At 49.1% G+C, this 23,367-nt stretch overlaps 1 protein-coding gene across 3 annotated transcripts in view; it reads left to right on the top strand.

The window, feature by feature from the left end:
• Positions 1-9,403: 9,403 nt before the first annotated feature.
• Positions 9,404-23,367, top strand: part of ppargc1b (peroxisome proliferator-activated receptor gamma, coactivator 1 beta) — a 57,497-nt gene continuing 43,533 nt past the window's right edge. For 2 of the 3 annotated variants that reach the window (XM_086305009.1, XM_086305008.1), the window contains exon 1: positions 9,494-9,560. Coding sequence is in view for 1 of the 3 variants with exons in the window: in XM_086305007.1 (XP_086161133.1) it covers positions 9,480-9,560 (81 nt within the window). In the remaining 2 variants the exon portion in view is untranslated. Of the gene's footprint in view, positions 9,561-23,367 lie in introns of all 3 variants that reach the window. The other variant, XM_086305007.1, reaches the window with a different exon arrangement.

The following is a 23,367-nucleotide window of genomic DNA, read 5'->3' as shown; positions in this document are numbered from 1 at the left end:
ATGAATGTTAACCAAGCAGCTGTTGAAAAATAAGAGAACCAGGGCAGTGGTGTAGTATATGTAAATGTTACAATTTTTAGAGTGATCGTTAGTGATCCCATATGTGTCAGGAGTATCAGAAAGCTGAGACACATTTTTTTCTAAACACTGGGTCTCTGTGGCTTTTAAACCCTAAAACACACTGTGCCAAAAAATGGTCCACCCCAAGGATCAGGTCTCCCGACACAAACAGAGTAATATACTGTATGCTGTTAAGTGCCAGGAGAATTGTGATGATTTATACATCGGGGAAACCAAACAACCCACAGAAGAGCTACCTCGTCAGGCCACTCATCGAATGATAAGGATGTACACATCCTGTACAGGGAGGAATGCTGGTTTGAGTGGGGAGTCAAGGAGGCCATTTACGTGAAAAGGGAAAGACCATCTCTGAATCGAGGAGGGGGCCTAACGGTACATCTGTCACCTTCTTACAATGCTGTGATTGCAGCCATTCCCCAACTCTATGTAAATGGCACTCATAGCCATTGATCAGTTGTCTTCGATCAATGGTCATGAGAATTTGCATATTAATAATCAAGGAACTGACCTCACAGCCCATTGTTAGTGGTGCTAGTTTCAGTTATTGTGCAAATGTACTGTTTTTAAGGTTGGAAACCTGCAGTCAGCTGAGACTGAAGAAGTCACCTGATGATGATGAAACATTTCACTGAAAAGATGAACAGAGTCATCTTGTTGGGATTTCCTTACCTGGAAGATTGAGCGTGCATCAACACACATTACAGTGTTAAAGTTTCAGCAGTTTATGGTGTAGTTAATCAAATCTGCTATTCACAGATTCAAAAGTGTATATTGCCTTTAACATTTACTTTTTATAAAATGATTTATTGTAATATTTGTTGAACTTTAACAGTGCAGTGTGTTATTGGTGGAGGCCAAGGAAATACTGTTGAACTGCAGAAATGTACCGAAGCTGTTAAATTTACCAGGGCTCGATGTGACTCAGGCAGTCGGTCAGTGATGGGGGGGTTCTGATCTTCCTGGCTGATGTGAGGTGAGTATTACGGCATTAACTCATGACTGGAGTTACACGCTGCTGCTGCTGTGGGAATATCGTGTGTTTTGCTGTGAATTCAATTTTATTGTTATCACTTTTGTGTGGATCGAGGGAACAACATCCAGTGGGAATAGAGAGAGAAATGTGGGATGAAGGAGAGCAGGAATTTAACTTGTGTTAGCGCAGACACACAGAGGTGTGGGCGGATTGTGACCTGCGTGTGTGCTGAAGCAGAAAGCTTTTCTATTTCTGTTCTTGTAAGCGCTGCTCAGGTTCTGGGCTCATTTCTGAACCTAGTCGATCCATTAGCTGCATTCATGCAGGTGCGATGATCTGACGAGAGAGCAGACCGAGGATGGAAGATCTGTGCAGCTCACTGCTGCTGTACGGACATCTGTGCCGAGTCTAGAGAGAGGAAAGGCGGAGTCTAAACACCGACCACAGCCGTGCTCTTAGTGATGGCGCGGCCACGTGTGCACCAGTTAATGAAAGACACGTTTCCTACTTTATCTTCTGCTTGTCGTTCCATCCTGGCCATTTGAATCCAACCCTGACCTCCGAGGTCAGACAGGTTTTATGGATGATGTAACGATACCTGCTGACTACACACAAAAGACACTGTTACAGTGTCAGAACCTGCCGGCCTTTCAAAAAGCGAGCGTGGCAAAGAGGTCCTACGTGGAGCTGAAGCTCAGCCTGCTGCGCTGAAAGCTCAGGACTTCTGACTTTGTGAAAGTGGTAAACACTTTGAGGGTTTGCTGTGAGTGTGAACATGAGGCATCTTGTTATCTCTCTATGGTTCCCTCCTGCTTTCTCGCGTGTGTCATCGAAGGACTATGATATGATGATATGAGAGGAATGGTGTGTGATTGAAATGCAGGATGGTGGAGGGGAGTTGGCTGTGAGGAGATCACTCAGGTGGGTGCTGTGTGGCTTGTAGCTGACCCTGCAGTCCAACCTGGTTTCATGTTTTCTGCTTGTTGACTCGCTGTGAGATGATCTTATGTAATCCATGACTCTGTGGTTGTTTCCCTAAACACGAAGCCCTTCCTGTGTTTGCTTTGTGGCCATTTGGATGATGCTCTGGTATCACACACCTGTGATTTGCCCACAGGTGGGATGTGATGGCATTTAAAGCAAACCTCAGTGAGCTATAAGCAGCGCGTTTAGTAATAAGGCCTCTCTACCTGACCCACTTTCACTCTTGTGTAACCCTGTTGCATACTGACCACGCCCCCTGCTCAAATGGCAGCTTCCTGTTCAGTAGGTGTCTCCAGGAACATGTTTTGACACACACACACACACACCTGGGCTCATCTCAGGTGTTAACCTGTGGAGCTTGCAGAGTGACTAAAACATGAATGAATGAATTCAAACACCCCACTGCAGTGGAAACATGGCTCAGGTCCTGGTATTGATTGATTGGCTGAAATCCCATCTTCACACGGCCGCCATCTTTACTCCATGTTATTTCTCTCAGCATGGGGATATAGTGCTTTAAAAACACTGCAGAGGGGCTCGTGTCCACTCGCCGGTCGTATCAATGGCAGCGCTCGAAGGCCGCAGCACGCTCACGTCCTGCAGATGTGTCCTGATGCCACAGAACGGTGTGTATGTGTCTTTACCTTTGACAATGCAGCATCTCACACTGAACGAGTGGGCTGGTTTCCTGTCTGAAGCCACTCGTGCAGGACGCTCAGTGGAAACACGTTTCTGAACATTGCTTTGACAGCGTGTCGTCTGTTTGTGTTTTACCTGCTTGTCAGAGCACATCATGGCGACGCTGTGGGCCGAAAACAGAATGTCACCTTGGCCGTTGCTAATAATCTGCTGGCGTGGACTTACTGGCACTCACAGTTGGCTAAAGCAGGGCTGCTCTGAGCCGACTGTGGAATGACTTAGAGAGTCATAGAAAGACAAAGAACACACTGCTGCTGGATTGGAAGGTCAAAGGTCAAAGAGGGCTGTTGAGTGACCATAAGGAGGCAAAACATTAGACACACAGGTGTGACCAGCAGGCAGACCAGGGCGACTCCTCTGGCTGATTAAACTGGCTGATTGATTGAGCCTACTGATCAGCTGACCTCTAAGTCACTGCTCACTGGTCTGATGATGGTCCTGTTAGAGCCACGGAGGAGCGTTTCGGGAGGAGCTACCTGTGATTGTCTGGTAAATGGTAGCGTCTCGCTACGAGCCTCGTTCCAACTCAAGTTATACTGACTTCGACTTGCAGCTTGGAGTAGAGGGGAATTGAACCATCAGCCTTCTGACTGGTAGTTGATCCGCTCTTAAGAGCACACTGCCGAGTTTGACACAAACTCGGCATAAAATGATCTCACTGAGATGACATTGTGATGGCTCTGCCCATGTGGAAGCATCTACTGACACTAACATCCACAGCTGTGGAAATCTTGTCTCAATCACTTTATCCTTCACCTTTCATGACATAATGTCTCAAGTTGCATTTATTCTTTTCACACACTTGTTTTTGGGTGTTTGTGCGACGTTTGCAGTGATTGCAGAGCAGAAGCAGAACCACCAACCTTCCAACAGGTTGACAGCCCGCTCTTCCACCAGACCCACAGAGTTTAAATGATCTGCAGCTGTGTGTGAATACTTGTGGACAGGTTTGTTTCCTCAGCGATATATGATGCCAAAGGATCAATCCTAACTTTTCTTTAAATGTTCCTTAATTATCAAATCCACATTTAAATCAGAGTGATCTCTGAGCTATAACATTTCCTTGAGTGCTGGTGAGAAGGTTGTTGTCAGAAAATTATTAATGGTGTGCAGATGCATCAGTCCATTAAGAGTTTCTTTCCACGGAGGTGACACCAAGTTTCCACTCGGTAACGCTCGGCTCTCAGGCCTGTCTGACTCAGGGCTGCCTTTAAAGGAGCACCGAGCCTGGGCTGGATCCGCACGCCAGCGTGACTGCGGTGCGTGATCCTGACATGCAGCATTGATGTGAGGCCTCAGCAGAAATAAGAAATGGTGACAGGTAACTCAGCGTTACCAGCATGCATGTTTTTACTTACTGTTCATGTACTGCTTCTACACGATCAATCCATACTGATGATTGTAGTCTCTGATGGTTCTGCAGAGAGCCACAGAGATCTGCTGAGAACAGCAGCACAGTAACCTGCACTCTTTGTAACATGAATGGCTATGGAATAACTACAGAAACACAAAACCTTATATTCTCGGTTAATCTGATAAAAAATCTGTAAATGAAAGTGGTGTCGGTGTGAAGCCATCTCCCTGATAGCCGAGGCTGTCACCGGGTGACATGCTGTACTTGTCCCTGAGGTCACCTGCCACAGCACAGACCCGCTGGTGACAGTTTGACCTTACAGATCAGCCTTTCTTTGGATCAGTGAGCGCTCCATGAGGAATACTCAAATGTGAACGCACACACACACACACGCACACGTCTCTGCTTACAGGATTGTGTTTAGTGCCTGTGCAGCTCACTGGGGCCCATTCGGGCCCTTACAGCCCCTCTGCCGTCCCGAGTCGTTGCCTGGCTCCACAGGCTTCTGTTTTCTAACCCTCAACAGCTCTTCCTTGTTTCTCTGGCTCCTTTTGTCTTATTCAGTCTTCACTGCTTGTACTCAAGGATAACAAAATCCGAAAGGAGCTGCGGGCTGTTTATGGTTGCGACATATTTCCCCAGAGAATCAGCACTTTTAAAAATGGTGTAGTTTGGAGCATACACTCTTGTTCTGTTATGATGTATCTCGGTCTGTTCACTGAGCTGGCTGAAGGCCTGAAATATGATTATAAAATTCACTAACATAAGAAGAGGACAGCAATGGAATGCAGCTTGGAAAGTTTGTTGGTATCTCAGTCACGCTGGCTGATTCTTCTGAGGACACCACCGACAGAAACAGTGTGCAGACATGGCAGCTCTGTAAATTATGGCAAACACTATTTTTACCAGTTGGCACAGCGGGTGCAATAACTAAAATAGTTTTACTCCTGCAGGAGGAAACAGGCTGGCCGTTCAGGACGCAGGGACAGAAACTGTTCGTCACCTGGGGTTGTGTTAGTCAGGCGTCACTTATCCTAACAGTATCATCAGGTGGTCGTCACCTCCCTCAGTCTGCCAATCAGAAACCTGCACAGGTCTTCTGGCAGCAGAGCGGCTGATGGACAGAGGAAGAAAGAAAAATCTGAGGAGGTTAAACAGATGAGAGCTGAGCTGTGCCCCACTCAGAGACAGAGCTTAACAGTGATCAGCATCAGAGCACAGGAGCTGACTCTGTCCTGCAGCCTGGGGAGGCTTTAAAGTTGTGTCTGAGTTTGGGCTCAGGGCTGAGTGAGGATCACAGAAAAATAGAGCAGAAATACGTTTCTATAAAATTTGCTATTTTTAATGATGCTCCTCACACAAAATCCAATCCTGTGACCCTCTGAGCAGCCCCAACCCATCCTCCAGGAAATGTGGCGCTACCGTCCAGAGATCTGATTGGTCTGCACCAGAGCAGGTTAGGTGTGTCTATTACCTTGGTAACAGATGCTCTGTGCCTGCTCAGTAATCATTACCTTTGAAAATGAAATGCTGGCGTAGCCTCACAGAGAGCAGCTCCATCAAACATGACCCGGCGCTATGAACTGTGGGTGTTTTACTCAGGTAAAGCCTGCAAGTGTTTGTAAAGCTGTGGAGACTGGACCAGAACCAAATGCAGGATATGAAATCGGAGCTTCAGGTGCTGCTACAGACTTTGGAAACGTTCCTTAAACATTGTCTGAGCATCACTCACGATTCCTTTTAGGCATTGGCCTCTTCTTCAGTGGATCAGACAGATGTTTAAACCAGTACTACTACCCGTCCCCCCTCACGGGGTGTGGGCCATTCTTTTCAGTTGGGCCCAGGTGTAGCCCATCGTTTTTGCTTCTGCTTCGAGGTCTTGTTGCCGGGTGTTTCTTGGGTGGCCTCTCTTTCACTTGCCTTCCACCTGAGAGCCTACCTGGTGATGTTGGTTGGCGGTTTGCTTAGAGCGTGCCCTACCTAGCACCATCTCCCTCTACTGGGAATTGACGGGTTCTTTTCCGTAGTTTGATGTTTCTGATGGTGGGGTGTTTAAACCAGTGACCTGCTGGAAACACAGAACCAAAGAAACCTGCAGGCCTGGATGGATCAGTCTGTTTAATCCATCTTCACTGGTATTGGCTGAAGTGGCTCATGTGACACACACATAAATAAGATATGCAGAATTATTCAGACATGTTTCCCTTTTTGTTGCAGTCACTTCCTCTCTTTTATGACACTCGCTGTATGCATACTTTGCATACTTCTAACACTCGGTCTCTGCCTCGTGCTTGTGCACTCCTCACTGACATAATGCATAACTCGGCCCCGCGTTCATGCATTAAAGCACAGAAAAGACCAGAACTGTTGAGAAACATGAACATTCAGACCCTCAAACAGGTGGCGCGGATGCTTCCCACAGACGTGCTGCTGTCCCAAACATCATCAGTCACAACTACAAAATAAGACTTGGATCGAGGAGCACGTTTCTGTGACCGACAGCAAAATGAGAGCAAAAACTTGGCTCTGCAGTAATCACATTACAATCACTGTGTGCGTCTCCATTTTCCCGCTGCTTTCTATCTGGAACAGCTGCCATTACACAGACTCACAGCAGTCACAGCACATTCTGCAGTCTGCATGTCAATGAAGCTTTGGATTGCATCATACAGCAATAATGGATCGTTATGTAATATTATGGGCAACGTATCCTGGAATGCATTTTCACAATAATCTGATAATGTTACAGTACATGAAACACGCAGTCACATTAAAGTTGATTTATTCTGCTCATTTCCATCTCCACTCTTTGTTCCTGGGCTCTATCAGGGCAGCTTTGCATGATTCACAATTCAGAATAAGCCTTCTGTATCCTCCCCCGTCAGTCCTCGGTCTGAAACGAGCTGTTTCTGTTCACACCTGGTGCTGCGTTAGTGAGATCCTCAATTTGTGACATCACACAGATCCCAGAGGAGAAACGCTGTGATAAACGAGTGTTTGAAGCAGCCTCACAGGGTTACTGTTTATATACTGACTCATCATTAGAAACTTTGCACCGGAGCACGAGATACACTCACCAGACACTTTATTGTGTACACCTGCTAATACCAGTTTGGACCTGCTTTTTTTTACTGAAAATCCCACCAGTAGCAGCCTGAACATGGACACAGGCATGATGGATCCATGCTTTAAACTGTCAGACCAGGAAATGTTTCTCCAGCTTCTGTTGTCCAGGTTTGAGAGTCTGTGTTAGCCGTAGCCTCATTGTCCTGTTCTTACTGACAGCAGTGACACTGGTGTGGTCGTCTGCTGCTGGAGCCCATCTGCTTCAAGGTTCAGAGATGGTCTTCTGCAGACTTTGGTTGTAGCGAGTGGTTATTGGAGTTATTGCTGCCTTCCTATCTAAGCAGTCTGTCCATCTTTCTCTGACCTTAGCGAGTCATTTCCTCAGAGCTGCTGCTGGCTGATTATTTCCTCTGAGCTCAGAGATGGTTGGAGATCAGTGTGTGAAATACTCAGACCAACAACCATGCCACATTCTTTCTTCATCATTCTGATGCTCAGTCTGAACTTCAGCTGCTCGTCTTGCCGTGTGATTGGCTGAGTAGGTATTTGTGTAATAATCAGATGAACAGGTATACCTAATAAAGTAGCCAGTGAGTGTATATGTTGGGGACGTTAAAGCATCTTTCTGGTATAACTTGGGGTAAAGTGAGTATGTGCTGACGTGGAGCTGACCCTGTGGGATGACTCAGGTCAGACACAGCCGGCTCTGTGTACAGCTCACACTTAATCCGCTGCTTCGATCTCACACAGAGAAATCAATCAATCAATCAATCAATCGAGGCTTTATTCGCCACATGCAGGTTGCCCTGCAGTGAAATTGGACCCGACCTCCCCCCCGACCTTACACGCACAACACCGACATCACATGGGGATACAGGTCGGAGATCGGTAGCGTTACAGAAAACAAACACTGAAATATACACTACAATTGGAAAGTACAAGAGGAAAAAAAGAGACCTCTACTCATGCTTGGCTCCTAGGAGGACAGCATGAGAACAGGAAACAAAAAAACTCCTCTGCACAAAAAAGCACATAAATGTCCACAGCACAACATTATGGAACACGTGACAAGCCACAGGGTCGGGTGGGGGGTGAGGAGTAATCCGAAGCAAACACAGCAGTCATCCTGCCCAGCGCTACCATTCCAGCGCGGGCTCAAACCCGCCGTGTTCCCAGGAATCATGAAGTCTGGCTGTATCCAGTGAGCTGGGAGCAAAGCAGGCTCACCTGCCCGGCCTGACTGACCGATGCTGAGCCCACCTGGCTGATTTACTCATTTAAGAATAATTAATCAACATAATCTCAATTACAACAAAGAAAGACTAAAGTAAATACTGCAGGCTGATATCGGCCCTGCTGATCAGTTTATCAGACAAAACATGAAGTTTCAGTATTTCACAGCACCTGCAAACCTGCCCCTCTTCTCCACCCAAAGATGGAGGTGGGATTGATCCAAATATCGATAGTACTGATACAGTTATTGGTATTGGATCGATATGTTGTTTCTGTCCGCTAAGCTGACCCAACAGGCACGTCTACATTCAGGAATGCTAAAAGCTGTTTTGTTATTGCTGCTCATTCAGATGTTTTCAGGATTTGTAAATTGATGGTAATTCATCCTGTAAAAGTGACGCCGCGGCTCAGAAGCTGGAATTATTAAAAGTGTCGGTAACACCAGCCTGCAGCATCACTGGCACCAGGGCACAGCGCCGAGGCCCTCACCTGAATGCCTTCGGCCAATGGCAGCAGGCTGACTCAGTGACTGACAGAAGTTGGCTTTACAGTTGCCTGGCAACCGCCACAGGATGCTGTCCACACCTGTGCTTTTCAAAACAAAGTTATGAAGAGTCCAGAGTGAGGAGCAGGTGTGTTACCGTATGTGTGAGAGAGAGAGTGTGTATGTGTGTGTGAGGGAAAAGGAGAGAGAGAGAGAGAAGAGAGAGAGAGTGTGTTACTGTGTGTGTGTGTGTGTGAGAGAGAGAGAGAGAGTGTTACTGTGTGTGTATGGGTGTGTGTGAGAGAGAGGGAGAGAGAGAGTGTTACTGTGTGTGTGTTTGTGTGTGTGTGAGGGAGAGAGAGAGAGCAGCGGGGTCCGGGCAAATGACGCCACACAAATTAAGCCCCCCGGGGGCCGCCTCTGGGTCCCGGGCCTCATGTTTGTCCCTGTGTGGGCGCTCAGGTACGCCGATCCTGACGCTCGCGGTCCGCGCACGTGTGGTGTGCGGGTGAGCAGAGGCGCCCCCTGCAGGCGCGCTCCCGCGCCGCTGCTCCTCCTCCCGCTATACTCTCCGCCCGGCTCCGCGGCTCCTCATTCAGTGGAAGATGGCGGACTGCGCGGCGCTGCTGGATGAGGAGCTGTCGTCCTTCGTCTTCAGTTACCTGACAGAGAGCTCGCGCAGCCAGGTGAGAGACCGTCCGTGCACATGCAGCTCTGCGGACCGGGGCGCGTGAAGGGAGCCAGCGGCGGCATCCCGACCCAGTCTGCATGCGCGTGGGTCCGGGTGTGTGTGTGACTTTGACGCAGTGTTGGAGGAAGTTTTCTTGTCGGCACGCAGACCGGGACACGTGTTGTGTCCTCACGCGTGAACTGTTCGTCATATTCGGGATTAAAACTGGTGTGTGTGTGCAAGATAGTGTCCGTGTTTGGGGACCTGTCTGTGTGCGTCCCGCTCCGGTCTGCCGGTCCCGGTGCCGAATCCGGTGCTGGTGCTGTGAGCGAGGAAGGGCGCGCGGCTCCGCTCAGGTGAACTCAGAGCGTTTTGTAAGGCTTTGCGTAACCGCGCGTTACAAAACGTTTGTTTGGGTCACGTGGTGTTTTTTTTCCCGTTAAACCGGTGTGTGTGTGTGTGTGAGGGGGAGAGGTCACCGGTGAATCGGGGTGAGGATGATGATGGTGATGCGTGGAGTGGACCCGCGTGTATCCGAGCAGCCTCGTGCTGTGCGCGGAGGGAACTCTGCTCGTGCACGCCCCTGAAATGAAAAATTCTCACGCGACACCGGAACTTATCGGCTCTGATCTCCATCTGCTGCGTGCGGGGCACACGCGCAAACTATTCCGTCTGTCCTTGTGCGTGTGCACGTGCGCGTGTGTGAGTGGAGATGATCAGGCTGAGGCTGGGGCGGTGGGGGGATTTGTCACAGCTGATTGGCAGCTTAAGCAGGTTACTGTGAGTGTGTGTGTGTATACAGGGGAGACTGTGGACTATTTATACACTTACATGTACTTTTACACACACTGTAACACACACACACACTGTTACACACACACACACACACACACTGTTACACACACACACACAGTATAGTACGTTACAAACACACAGCCTGGGGCAACCCTCACACACATCATAGTAAATATAATCCCACACATGTGTGTACTGGTGTGTGAGTGTCCATGCTGTGTGTATGACATGTTTACGTGTGTGTGTCTCCAGCTGGTACACACACTCTGCAGTCTTGAGCCGTGTTGTTGTGAGCAGCCACACGTCTCTGGTGCTTCTGAGCGTGTGCGGCTGAACTGAGAGTGAAACGTGCGATCAGAACATGAACAAGTTTGCTCTGAAACAAAATGGAGTCGAAGCTTGGCGTGGAGCGGCGGGGACAGCGATGTGGACGTGTGTCCTGCGAGGCTGGGCTGCAGAGTCCTTGGAGATAAAGAGCAGACGAACCAATCGGGTGGTTGTTGCTATCCCTACGTGGGTCCTGTACAGAGTGATAAGGTGCCGGTGCTCTGAGGTGCATGAACATGTTAATATTCACTGAGGTTATTGGAGCAGGCTGCTCTCTCTCTCACTGTGTGTGGATGGCTCTCACCCCTGCCGGCTGCTCATTGTAATACTACTCTCTCCTCGTGACCGGAGTTACAGAACAGGCCCGCTGCAGTCATGTGAGCTGTAGTGGAGGAAGGGAGGGGGGGAGGGGGCGTCACCGTGACGTAGGCGAGTGCCAGCACCGCCTCCTCCCCTCCTCCACCTCCTCGTGCTTCTCTTCTTCTCTTTTCATACTCAAGCTTGTCATTTCCTTTTCCTGTCGCCTGTCTTAGACCTGCTCCCTGCCTGCTGCAGCCTCTGTGTGTGCTGTTTCACTAACTTTGACTGCTCCACAGCATTTCCCCAGTTTGCTTTGAGTTCTTGATGAGCAAAGCAGCAGACGGCTCAGTGTTTGAAAGGTCAGGCTGATGCCGTCCTTCAGTGTTTCCTCCCAGCGAGCGGCGTGCAGACAGGTCGCTCTCAGCTGGAAAAACGTTCACTGCAAAATGTGATTTTCGATCAAACGGAGTCAGCTGACGTGTGCTGGGAGAGCGCAACAAGCAGCTTGTTCAGAGCTTAAATGAACTGTGGACGCCCGGGCCAGCCAGCCAACCCCAATTGCAGGGGCTGCGGGTGAGTCGGTGCTGAGCGCCATCAGGCTGCCGGCTGGATCAGGTGTGTAAAATGAGCAGCTGGCTGCAGCTGGACTCTGGGCAGGGCTGACTCGAGGACACTCACCTTGTTTCACTGTAGCTGGTCAACGATTAGCTCGGCTTGGCGACTGTGACCTTGCAGCCACAGAGAGTCATGTGTGTCGACTGATGTCAGGAAACGGGGGGACACATAGGCAGACGTTCCCGTCTTCACTGCATGTGTCTTGAGGTCACGGGGCACTGAAGTGGCTGCACCTGTTTGTGGGCGTCGTAAAAACCGTTCTGTGCTCCTGAAATAAATCCTGAAGCATGCAGAAAAGTCTGAACGCGCTCAGTTTAGGGTTGGAGCAGACGTGCCCCACCAGCCTCACCGCTGTGTTTGCGCTGGGTGAGACGCTCCACTCAGACTCCAGATATTTGAAGCTCGAGGACGCGGAGCGTCAGGACGTCCTCTCAGGTATCCACTCCAACCAGCAGCACACTCGTGGCTGACCTGGTGCTGTGCAGGAAGCAGCTCAGACAGTCTCTCAGCTGAAGTTTGGACCATTCTTGGTGTGAAGGCTTTCAATTGTGTGGTTAACATCATGAAAAGGATCAGTGGCTGCTCACAGCTGAGTTTAAAAAGGCCCCACACACACTCTGTGAAGCACTCTGGGCCTCCTCTGGGCCCAAAGCCACATGAGAGCTGTGATGAAGCTGAAAATCGCTCTGTGCTGTTTATCGTGTTCATTTCATGGAGATTTAGCCCATTGCCACCATGCCTCTGAGTTCGTGTGTGGCGTCAGTGCACAAATAGCTGACAGGAGCAGTGATGAAGGGTGGAGATCATGAGAACCAGAGCAGGTGTGTTCCTCCTGTGATGCTCGGCCTACCTGACATAAACCACATCAGTCTGCAGGTGGACTCTGACAGAGGTGAGCTTTGAAGTTCCAGGGCAGCGATGGATGCAGGCATCACATCCAGAAGCAGACAGGATCTACATCTCTGAAGGTTTTCTCCATTTCTCCTGGCCATTCTCCTTCTTTTATCTGTCTGTGGGAGTCGTGATGTGCAGTGCTGCAGTGCAGTGTGTTCAGCTTGCAGCCCTGCAGTGACTCACCTGTCACACACACACACACACACACACACACACACACACACACACACACACACACAGCGGCAGTTTTAGATGCAACGTGTGTCCAGAAGCGATGTGTGTGTTTACCATGCTGCTAATATACACTGCAGTAACTCGGTGTGGCTATTGGAACACCTGCCAGACCGAGTTCAGGGCACAGGAAATGAGCGGTAAGTGGGCAGGTTCCGAGCCAATGAGAGCAGACCTGCTGATGGTGGTGTGGATCGTGTTTCCTGTTGTGTGTGTGTGTGTTGGGAATTTGGTTTCTTCCTCTCAAATCCCTCCGAGGTTCATCAGGAATCTGCCTCAGAGCCTGGCCACCTTCAACAACTGTGTGTGTGTACATGTGTGTGTGCGCGCGCTCTGCAGGTGAGCGGTCTCTCTGTAATGAAGGATTCAGCATCACAGATGAGATTTTGGTGATTTTAATGCTGCGTAAGCCTCACCTGAGTGTTCAGGTGCTCTGATCCTCACGGTCATTCAGTGGTGTCACATATTCCTGCAGATAATCAGCACTGACCTCCAGATTCAGGCCGGGCGAGCGTACCTCCTCATAATGTGCCGTTTTGTGTTTCTGCTCTGGAGTAGCTGAGGCAGCGTCACCTTTAGCCCAGTTTCCATAAATGGGGCTAGCAGAGGCTTACTGACCTCACAGCTGCTCAGAGCTTCTTCTTTAACCACTTGAGTCCACTGTCTTCGTGCGCATCGTTTTCCTCCTGAAGCTGTGGCTGAGAGCCGTTGGTCGTGCTGTGGGTTGCTTTGGTCACTTTGAGCTCTCCGGAGGATCTCGTAGTGGAATAAATGTGTCAGCAATCCTCTCTCACATGCACATGTTCAGCGTGTAAATCTGTTCATTGGGGCCAGGTTCCAGGTTGTTGCTTTAATGCAGATGATCTGCCTTACAGGCTGTGCCATAGCTCACACTTTTCTCAGCTTTTCTGTTTTTCTGGCTCCTTCAGAGCTTCAGCTCACATCACTCCATTTAAATCATCACAAGCCATCAAAACAGTAACCACGGGACTGCAGCAGGTCAAGCAGGGATGTCCTTTGGGACTGGAGCTTTGTTCTGACTTCTAGTTTGAACCAGTTTTGGCTTCACTCTGTCACTTCAGAGTCAGCTGATGCTGATGCTGAGTGTAACCGTGAATGAGGCGAGCTGAATTATGGGCACACAGGACCCTGGTGTCATTATGAGGTTTGAGCGGGGCAGGTTTGCAGGTCTTTGGCTGTGAAGTTGTGTGCTTGTGGTGGCGGCGGGGGTCCTGCGGCGTGCAGAGAGGAAGAAGATGCTCCGCAGCTGTTCGTTGGTTCTGTGAGCCGTGCGCTGTGCGGTCCACAATCAGCCTGATGAGGATCTGATTGTGGTGTTGTGGTCCTTACTTAATGCCAGGAACAGGACGTTTCCTGTGGTAAAGTAAGGCGTGCGTATGTCTTTCCTCGTAAAATCAGAGGTTTTTTCCTAAATTTTCCTGAGCGTGGATGCTTCCACATGAACGTCCTTATCTAACCTGTACAGGTGATTTGTATTCTTCCCACGGACTCTGTGTCGGGATTGATAGTGTCAACATGAGTGTGAGGCTGGTTTTCTTTGTGCACCTGCTCCTGCTGTGGCTTTGTGTAGCAGGCTGATAGGAAGGTGAAGCAGAGGGAATCCAGCCTCCAGCTCAGGGCTGCGGAGGGAAACATGGAGGACCGGAGGTCGCAGAGTTCACCGCCTGCCCTACTTCCTTCAACTTCTCTGTGTCTCTTACCTGATTTATCACGGCCGAGGCCTGTCTGTTTTTAAAATGAAGGCAGTTAGGTGACGAGAACAGTGTGAAGCCTGCCGTCTGTACAGGAGGAAGCATGTGACACATTTAGGAAACAGATTCTGCTGCCGGGCCGAGTGGACCTTCATGCAGCGTGAGCACTGCAGAGGCTTTGACGATGCTTGGGTTTGGGTTTGAGCTCAGACTTGTGGTGGGTGAGGCTCTGTCTGTGAAATGTGTCTGCTGCTGATCGGCGAGGCCTGGGCGCCTCTCTCTCTCTCTCGTTGTCACGCTGCCAATGTTTTGGCTGGGCTGGCGTCGACTCGGAGGTATGGAGCTGTAAAGATGTCTGCGATGGGAGGACACAAACATCAGCTGCACCCTGGTACCCGAGTGTCGCGCCGTCCTGTAATCCAGCAGGATTACTGGCTGAGATTACAACAACAGGTCTTCTCCTTAGTTCAAGCATCACCGCGCTTGTACTTTCACACACATGTGCATCCGATTATAGGACGAGAAGGCCTTGCGAGCATCAGAGAAGAAGAGTAGAGGGCGAGCCGCTTTGTGTGATAAAAAGTACGTCTCTGTGAAACCCCGGGCTTCAAACACTGTATTCATACCTGAGCCAACGTGTCATCGGAAGCATGATCAGCGCTTCTTTAATTCTGAGCGTCTGGACCGAGTTAAAGCTGCACCTCCTCGCCGTCACTCGTGTCGTAGTGCTCGCAGTAATAACTTTCGGCACTTCTGGACTAGCCTCGGCACATCTTTTCCCAGCCGGCGGCAGCTGCGTATGATGGGAAGTTTCAAGTATTCTGTGCCGAGGCGTACCACAGGGCATGCCACAATCTCACCTGTACACACCTGTATTCATACCTGTGCGAGGCAGCCTGTCATACGCTCTCCTTGTAGCAGAGGACATTCAGGGCGCACGGCAGCGTTCAGCTCCGTTCAATCACACGTGTCTGCATCCAGTGCTCGCTCACTCCTCACTGAACCACGCTGTAGCACCGGCACCACCCAGCAGCTGCTCCACCTTACTGAACCTTCTCATGGGATAAAAGTCACCTCACTGCTGCTAACAAGTACCTACAAAATACTGCAGTAGTTCTGCAGCGGCATAGTATAAATATAATACTATACTGCAGCACACGAAGTACAACTGATACAAGTTGTGGCAACTGAAACAAGTACTGGCAATAGTATAGTAAACAGCAAGAGCAAGAGTACTCCACTGAGTAGTAGAAGCTTTAGAAGCTGCTTTCTAGTAGTAGTAAATGGTGAATGGCCTGTATTTGTATAGCGCTTTACTAGTCACTAAGGACCCCAAAGTGCTTTACACATCCAGTCATCCACCCATTCACACACTGGTGATGGCAAGCTACATTGTAGCCACAGCCACCCTGGGGCGCACTGACAGAGGCGAGGCTGCCGGACACTGGCGCCACCGGGCCCTCTGACCAGCACCAGTAGGCAACGGGTGAAGTGTCTTGCCAAAAGACACAACGACCGACACTGTCCAAGCCGGGGCTCGAACCGGCAACCTTCCGATTACAAGGTGAACTCCCAACTCTTGAGCCGTGATTGTAATATAAGTACTTGTTTGATGTAGCTGTTGTAAAGTGTGAAGCACTGGTTTGTGTTGTTTTGGTCAGACACACAGCAGCAGGAGGCCGAGTACTTGTGTGCTTGTAGTAATTGTAAGCAGGAGGCTGATAGTACTGTGACTAGTAGTAGTATTTGTAGTAATAATCATCTGACTGATAAGCAGATTTGATGGTTTTATGAGCTAAGCACACACAGTTTATAGTATCAACAGAAGGACGGCTGGGCCCTCTATCGCCACGTAGGCTGTGTGTGTGTGTGTGTGTGTGACAACTCTCAAGGGCACTGGTGTAAACGAGAGAAAAGGTTAAAGGAAATTTCCATGCCATGGTGTAAACGAGCACGGAGAGAGAGCTCACACACAAACACACACACACACGCTTGCATGGCATATAGCCGTAGTAACCATGTGCCAGGGGAAGGCGTGCTCAGGCTGATGTGAACATGCACACTGTTTATCAGCTCAGTTACTGAGGAACTCAAGCCATCACAGTCAGCACACAGATATGGTTCAGTACACACACACGCACTTTGGTGCCTTTTATCCAAGAAGGAAACAACAATTAAAAATAACTATAAAAGGACTAGGTTTTAAAGTAGAGTAATAGAGAGGCGTGTGTGTGTACGTGTGTGTGTGTGTTATAAATAGGTTTGGTGCGACAGATGCGTGTCCTTGCTGTCACCTCACAGGACAGATATCGGCCTCATTCAGAGCCGTCAGCTCGACTTCCTGTGAGTACGACCTCACAGATGCCGGCTAGCCGCCCGATGCAGGAACTCATCACGAACTAGAAACGCGGCGCTCTGGCAGTCCAGATGTGATGCAACTGTGACGCAGTCTCACCATAGTGTGATGTAACATAATAGGTCATAAACACCCACTGCTTTCACTGAAGGGCTCAGGACAGTGATGGAAACTTTAGGTGTGTGTGTGTGTGTGCGCGTGTGCGCGTGTGTGTGTGTGTGTGTGTGTGTGTGTGTGTGTGGGTTGTAAGTGAGCAGGCTCTTACCTGCATGCGGCAAGGAGAGAGAGAGTAGGGTGAGGCCTTCAGTGTTCTTTGGGATGCAAAGACACACACACACACACACACACACACACACAACGTTAGCATGCGTGTGTAACGTGTGAGCACATGCTCCCAGTAAAACAGGATTGTTTTCCACAGGGAAACGTTCCAGTCTCTTCTCCTTCGTACTTCATGTTCTGCTCACATTTGTACCCCAACATGCTCCCTCCTTTCCTAACTAACCTCCTCACCACTCCTTCCTCCCTGCCTCTCTCACTGACCCACTTCCTGAACGCTGCTCAGGCTTGCGTGACCGCAGAGCTCAGTGCTCCAGTGCTATGTTACACACACACACACTGCAGTGAGGAGTGAGGAGCAGCTGACTCAGTAACAGCTGTCGCTGATCGTGATTAAAATCAATAAAGTATCGGTAACACGTGTAAGTGATTTTGTTACATGTTTATATTGAGAGTTTGTGGTGACATCATTACTGCTACAGTGTTACAGTTGGCACATACAAACCAGCACCACGCCAACGCTGTCTGTACCTGAAACCTTTGTGAGTCTTGCACAATCAGGCGGGCGTGCTATTGGCACAAGCCTGGTTATTGGTATGAAGCAATGGAGTAATGGGCCACATTCCTGTTTGTCCGAATATGTGTCGAAACACGCGTGAGCGAGTAGCTGTGCGTGTCTTCGTGTCCTGAGTTTACTCAGCTGGGTTTACCTGAGCCAGGCTATGATCAAGTGATGATCAAAGTTTGGAGGCTGATTTTATTTTTGGATTTGTGCAGCCAGAAACTGAAACATGCACATTATTACTCCTGTGAGAACGCCGTTAGCCTCCTGATCTAAAAACACATAAATCAGTCACACTGGGCTAAATCTCATCCTCTTGTTTTGGATGAAATCATACATATATCACCATGGTGACCGTGGGAGTTGGACATAAAGCTGAGTGTGTGTGTGTGTGTGTGTGTGTGTGTGTGTGTGTGTGTGTGTGTGGGGTGATGGTGATCATTCGTCCTGATGCCGAATGGGGCGGGTCAGCCCATCGGACTCTCGGTGGTGATTGGCTGGTGCACGTGAATAAACGTGATCTGATTGACTAACTAATAATTTGAAGTTTAGCAGAAACGAAACGAAGCATCACGCAACTTCACAGTGAACGCTCGTCCTGACACTGACCACCTGGACTTCTGGAGCGCAAGTGGAGCAGGGCGGGCCGGGGCCTCCTGGGTGGAGCTGCCTTTCATTATTTCCTCTCTTTCCTGTATACCACTTCCACACACACTCTCTTACCATGACACATACGTGTGTGTGTGTGTGATGGATGTTTAGTCAATCAAATGTGGGCTTTAGCTTGACTATATGCGCTCAAAAGCACTCAAATTTATTGCACGCTCTGTCTGCTCGTTACTGGGACACCAGAGCTGTAGGAAGGCCTGCTGCCGAGCGGGTCCCATATTTAATCATTTGACCTGGTTAGTCCACAGGCTCTGCAGCACTTCTGTTTAACACGGATCGATGAGTGGGTGCTGGAGTACTGGTCTGGCCCAGTCTGGCTCTCTGCTGTTTTATACCGCGGTCAGAGCCGGCCTTCCTGCTCTCTTTGTGGCGTGTGTGTGTTTGGATGTTGTTATTCCCATACTGTGTGATAACGTAGCGCACCGCCTCCACCCTGTGTGTTTGTGTGTGTTCTGGTGCAATCAAAAAGCAGTGGCCGTGGTCCGGGTCTTTATTCAGTGTGTGAACTCCTCGGAAACCATCGGAGAAAAGCCTTCTGGAGTTTTCTGTGCTCGCCCTGCTCGCTGGCGGTGTGCCTCCTCGATTGTAGCCACCAGCGCACCAGAACCTCCACTCGTACAGATTTTAGCTTTCTTGGAAACTGCCCTCGCCTTCATTTAAGGTCTCCTGCAGAAGTCCTTTCAAATCCAGGGTCTGTTTCTGCATGGCTGCCTGCACGTTAGTATGCAGAGCATACAGCAGCAGCATACAGAGCTCTGAGGTGATGTAATGCTCTCTTTGGCAGCCATGTTGGAGCCGGTGAAGTGCTGGATGTGTCCGACTGAGGTCGAGGAAGCACTGTTGGGGGGGTATGCAATGACTCCAGGTGGCATAGATGTCGCTGAGCTGTAGCTTAGGTGGAACCTCAGTCGTTTCTCTGTTAAAAACTCTGTGATAGACTGCAGGGGGTCACAGTGTGGAGTGGGATGTTTAAACAGCTGCAGAGAAAAGTGCAGGTTTGCCGGATGATTCCAGATTCTGGGAAGTTAGCGACACGGCCCTGAAGTTCTCTCTGAACTCTGAGGTAACACAGCAACTCGCCAGCTGTCAATCAATCCCTGCATTAGTACTAGGAGTACCTACTGCAGTACTGCAGTAAGTACTCCTGCTGTGTATGATTGACTGGAGGCAGATCTGCTCCCGTACTCTGGTACAGAGACTGCAGGGATGACTAACGCTTGCATAAGAACATCCTACACACACTCACACACTGACACACAAACACACACTCACACATCAAACACCCACAAATGTGCAAATTCACAGAGTGACATGCCGCACAGCCACAGTCCATCCCACCGGGTCAAAGTGTGCGTTTCCGCAGGTGACGGTGAGATTTATATGTGTGTGTATATAAAACAGAGGAATCAGGGTAGTGTAGTAATAGTGTGAGCTGGTGCCGTGAAGGTCGCTCTGACACTATGAACAACACATACACACACACACACAGAGGTAGCTCTGAAAGTGCTGCAGTAAATAAATTCATATTTAAATTCATATTTAAATATAATACACTTCTTCAACACACACACGCTGGACAGGTGTGTGTGTGTGTGTGTGTGAAGGCCAGGTGACGGGTGTCTGAAGACACTGACAGTCTGTTTTCCACAGTGTCTGTTTGAGTCATGAATAATTTTCCCGAATATGAACAATGCAATCTCTGTTTGTTGCACAAGCAGCTCATTAGTGATGTCAGTAACCATGACATCACCCTTTGGTTTGTGACGTCTCCTTTTGCAGCTTTGATTTGAGCTTTTTGGACACCATGATGTTTCTTTTTTAAGAGACCACATTTGAATGAGAGTTATCCGATAACACGAACACAGTCTTTAGGTCAGGTGAAGCCTGGCATGACAGCTAGCAGCTACAGCTGCCTGCATCGCCATCCGCCTGTCAGTCAAAGAGGCCATGCCCCTAATACTTGAAACGCATACAGCCGTTATAAATAGGGAAATTATCTATACAGGCTAAAACCCTCTGTGTCCGGCTGTAAACATGTTTATTTTAACGTGGTAGTCTGTGGGACTGACTCACTGCTGCCTCTGCTGGACACCCGAGGAACTGCAGTAGTTGGTGCTCCTGGTTTAGAAGGTTGTTGAAGAAGAGTATTATATTTAAATATGAATTTAATTCTGCAGTGAAAAGAAAAAATCTAATGATCATTTTAACGTCTCGGTGTATGCTGCTGTTGTGCATCCTGTTGGGATCATTAAAGCTTCATATTTATTCTCTCCTACTTTAATTGAATCTGTAGTTTACCTGTCGAAGGATTAAAAATACTTGTTTCATAACAGCAGAACCGGTAGAGGAGATGTGACAGGAACAGATGCAGAAAAAAAAAGATCTCTGTGTGTGTGTGTGTGTGTGTGTGTGTGTGTCAGACACAGAGAGGAAGCAGATCTTTTGATGGGACAGCTGGGAAGTTCAAAGCTCTGCAGCTTTACGCCTGATGATGAGCACACATGTACACACTAACACTTTCTGCTTTCTGTGCTTGGTACAGCTGCAGTGACACACACCCACCCATGCGCACACACACACACACACACACACACACACACACACACACACACACTTGTTGGGTCAGCCTCATAGAAGCAGGTTCACCTCTGCAGAGCCGAATTTAGAGATAAACCAGGTCAAAGGTCACAGAAAGTCTGTCTTTGGTTCTCTCTTTCTTTTCTACCTTATATGGCTTTGCTGCTGCTGCTGCTGCTGCATGAGACCCTCCGTCACGTGCACCGTGCAACACACCACACACACACAGGTCACAAACCAGCTTCTCTCACACACTCTGATTCTCGTTCATAACGGAAGTTACGGATGGAGGGAAGCTGTAGTGTTAGTATGGACACTGACTGATGTGCCCGTTAACAGCGTTAAACCTTCACCAGTGGCTGATGGGTCCATGGTTAGGGTTAGGCAGGAACAAGGTCAAAGGTCGAAGCCCTGTACCTTATGTGTGTGTGTGTGTGTGTGCTGAGTCAACATTAAAGCAGCGGTACGTTAATGCTTAGCTCTGTTTTTATTTTTCCTCTCTTTGCATTTCACCGTGCACGTGATGCTACATGTACACGCTCCTGACAGTGACGGATGGAGCTCGCTGCAGAGCCACATCTGCTGCTATGTTACACACACACACACACACACACACACACACACACACACACACACACACACACACACACACACACACACACACACACACACACAGGCTATTTATAGCTGAGCTCTTGCATGTGTGTGATTGTCTCTCTGTTCTATTTCAGTGTGGGAGCACTTGGCATGCACAAAAGACGTGCCTGAAAAGCGGTGGTTGTTTTCGTGCTTGCGAGGTCACTGTCTGACCTACGTGCGTGTGTGTGCAAGAGCGATCTTATGAAACCCGATCAAAGGTGAAAAAGGTAAAGCAGTAGCACCAGACAAATGGTCTTTCACTTTTGTGTTGCACAACAGCATCACCGTTGCACAGTGATTGTGTGAGCTGGAGGCAGAGCCAGAGGCTGTGATTGGCTGATGTGTAAATCCAGTCTGAATTTTCTGAAGTCAGTGTTTTAGTGTGGATGCAGTGAGCGCTGACCGTCATACACGTATTCATGTTGTTGCTGATCTCTGAGTGGAAGCTTGTTCCTGGCTGCTTGGTGCAGATGAGCTCTTGAAGGAGAATATGCCAGCAGCTCAACGGGCTTCAGCTCCGCAGTGGAAAGTAGAATTAAGCATTCATGAAGGTACAGTGGGTTAGGGTTAAGTGGACTGGCAGTCTGTAACCCCACAACCGCTCAGCATGAGAAGGACACGTAGAGCTGCTGCATCATCCACATCAGTGACTGTAAACACAGCTCCTCCATCACTCTGCACTTACAGTTTGGGTTGTCTGTGGGCGGAGCAATCTTCTTTTAATTAACTGTAATCACCTGCTCATGGACTCACAAACTTTTAAAGCTGCGCGGTCATGCAAGATGGCTTGGAGCCCCTCCCCCAAGGGGAGGCGTATACACCTGCTGCTCAGACGTATGTGAGGATGCAGAACACAAGTAAAGATTACACAGGAACAGATTTGAGCACCAGTCAGCTGAGTTCTCCCAACGGCACTCAGAAAAGGAGGCCGAGCTTTTTGTTGGCGCAACTGAGCATAGAATTTGAGAGTTTGGGGTGAGAGAAGTCATTGGACATATTATGATAAAAAGATTTTATTACCATTACTTTTTTGTGGGTGGCTTTAGCTCAGGAGGTCGAGGAGTCCAATTAGAAGGTCTGAGAGATACTGGACCATGATCCGAGTGTGAATGTTGGAAAGCACATCTGTGAGGGTCTGTGTTGGTCTGTGTGAGTCTGTGTTGGTCTGTGTGAGTCTGGCTGCAGTAACAGGGACTGTGTGGCTCTTTCTAATACTGTGTAGCGCTGTCTCAGTCTGGTCTGTGATTGGCTGAAGTATTAACTGAAAACTGAAGTAAATCGTTTCAAAACCAGCTGTCAGGACAGGTGAGGTCACGAGCTGCTTTGCTGTTGATGGCGGTCTATAAATAAAAGACGGGCACAGAGAGCCTTCAGCTGACTCCAGGCCCTCTGACATGCTCAGTGAAGTCTGCTACACCTGCGGGTGGTGCAGGGGAAGGCTGCATGCTGTATTTATAGCTGCACTGTTTCCATGCTAAGCTCTTACATGTTTTACTGCATAGCAGCACACGCTGCATCCACTGACAGCATGTCCTTCAGGCAAAGAGCTCACTGACCTTCATGACTGCTGCATATCAGCAGAATGGACAGCTGAGGGGTGGAGGTGGGGGTTACTCTGGGGAAAGGGCACCACAGCTGAAACGAGTGGGGAGAGGAGCGGGAGGAAGTAAGGCCACAGGAGAGGAAAGGAAGGTTAGAAGGAGAGAGACAGAGAGAAAGAGGAACTCTGCTTTTAATTCTGTAGAGAGCAGTGAAGGTCTGCCTCAGTGCACACACACACGCACACACACACACAGTAGTTTTTTGTTCGTCTTCATCACTTCGGCCGCTTCCTTGGAGACGATTCACAGATTTGAAAGCGAGGGGA

Source organism: Aulonocara sp. 'chitande type north' Nkhata Bay, linkage group LG2 (assembly GCF_057382095.1).
Source record: "Aulonocara sp. 'chitande type north' Nkhata Bay isolate Kocher_YH1m ecotype deep benthic linkage group LG2, A_spYH_male_GT1.1, whole genome shotgun sequence".
NCBI lineage: Eukaryota > Metazoa > Chordata > Actinopteri > Cichliformes > Cichlidae > Aulonocara > Aulonocara sp. 'chitande type north' Nkhata Bay.
Note: the sequence above shows the minus strand (reverse complement) of the source record. Positions and strands in the feature narration are given on the sequence as shown.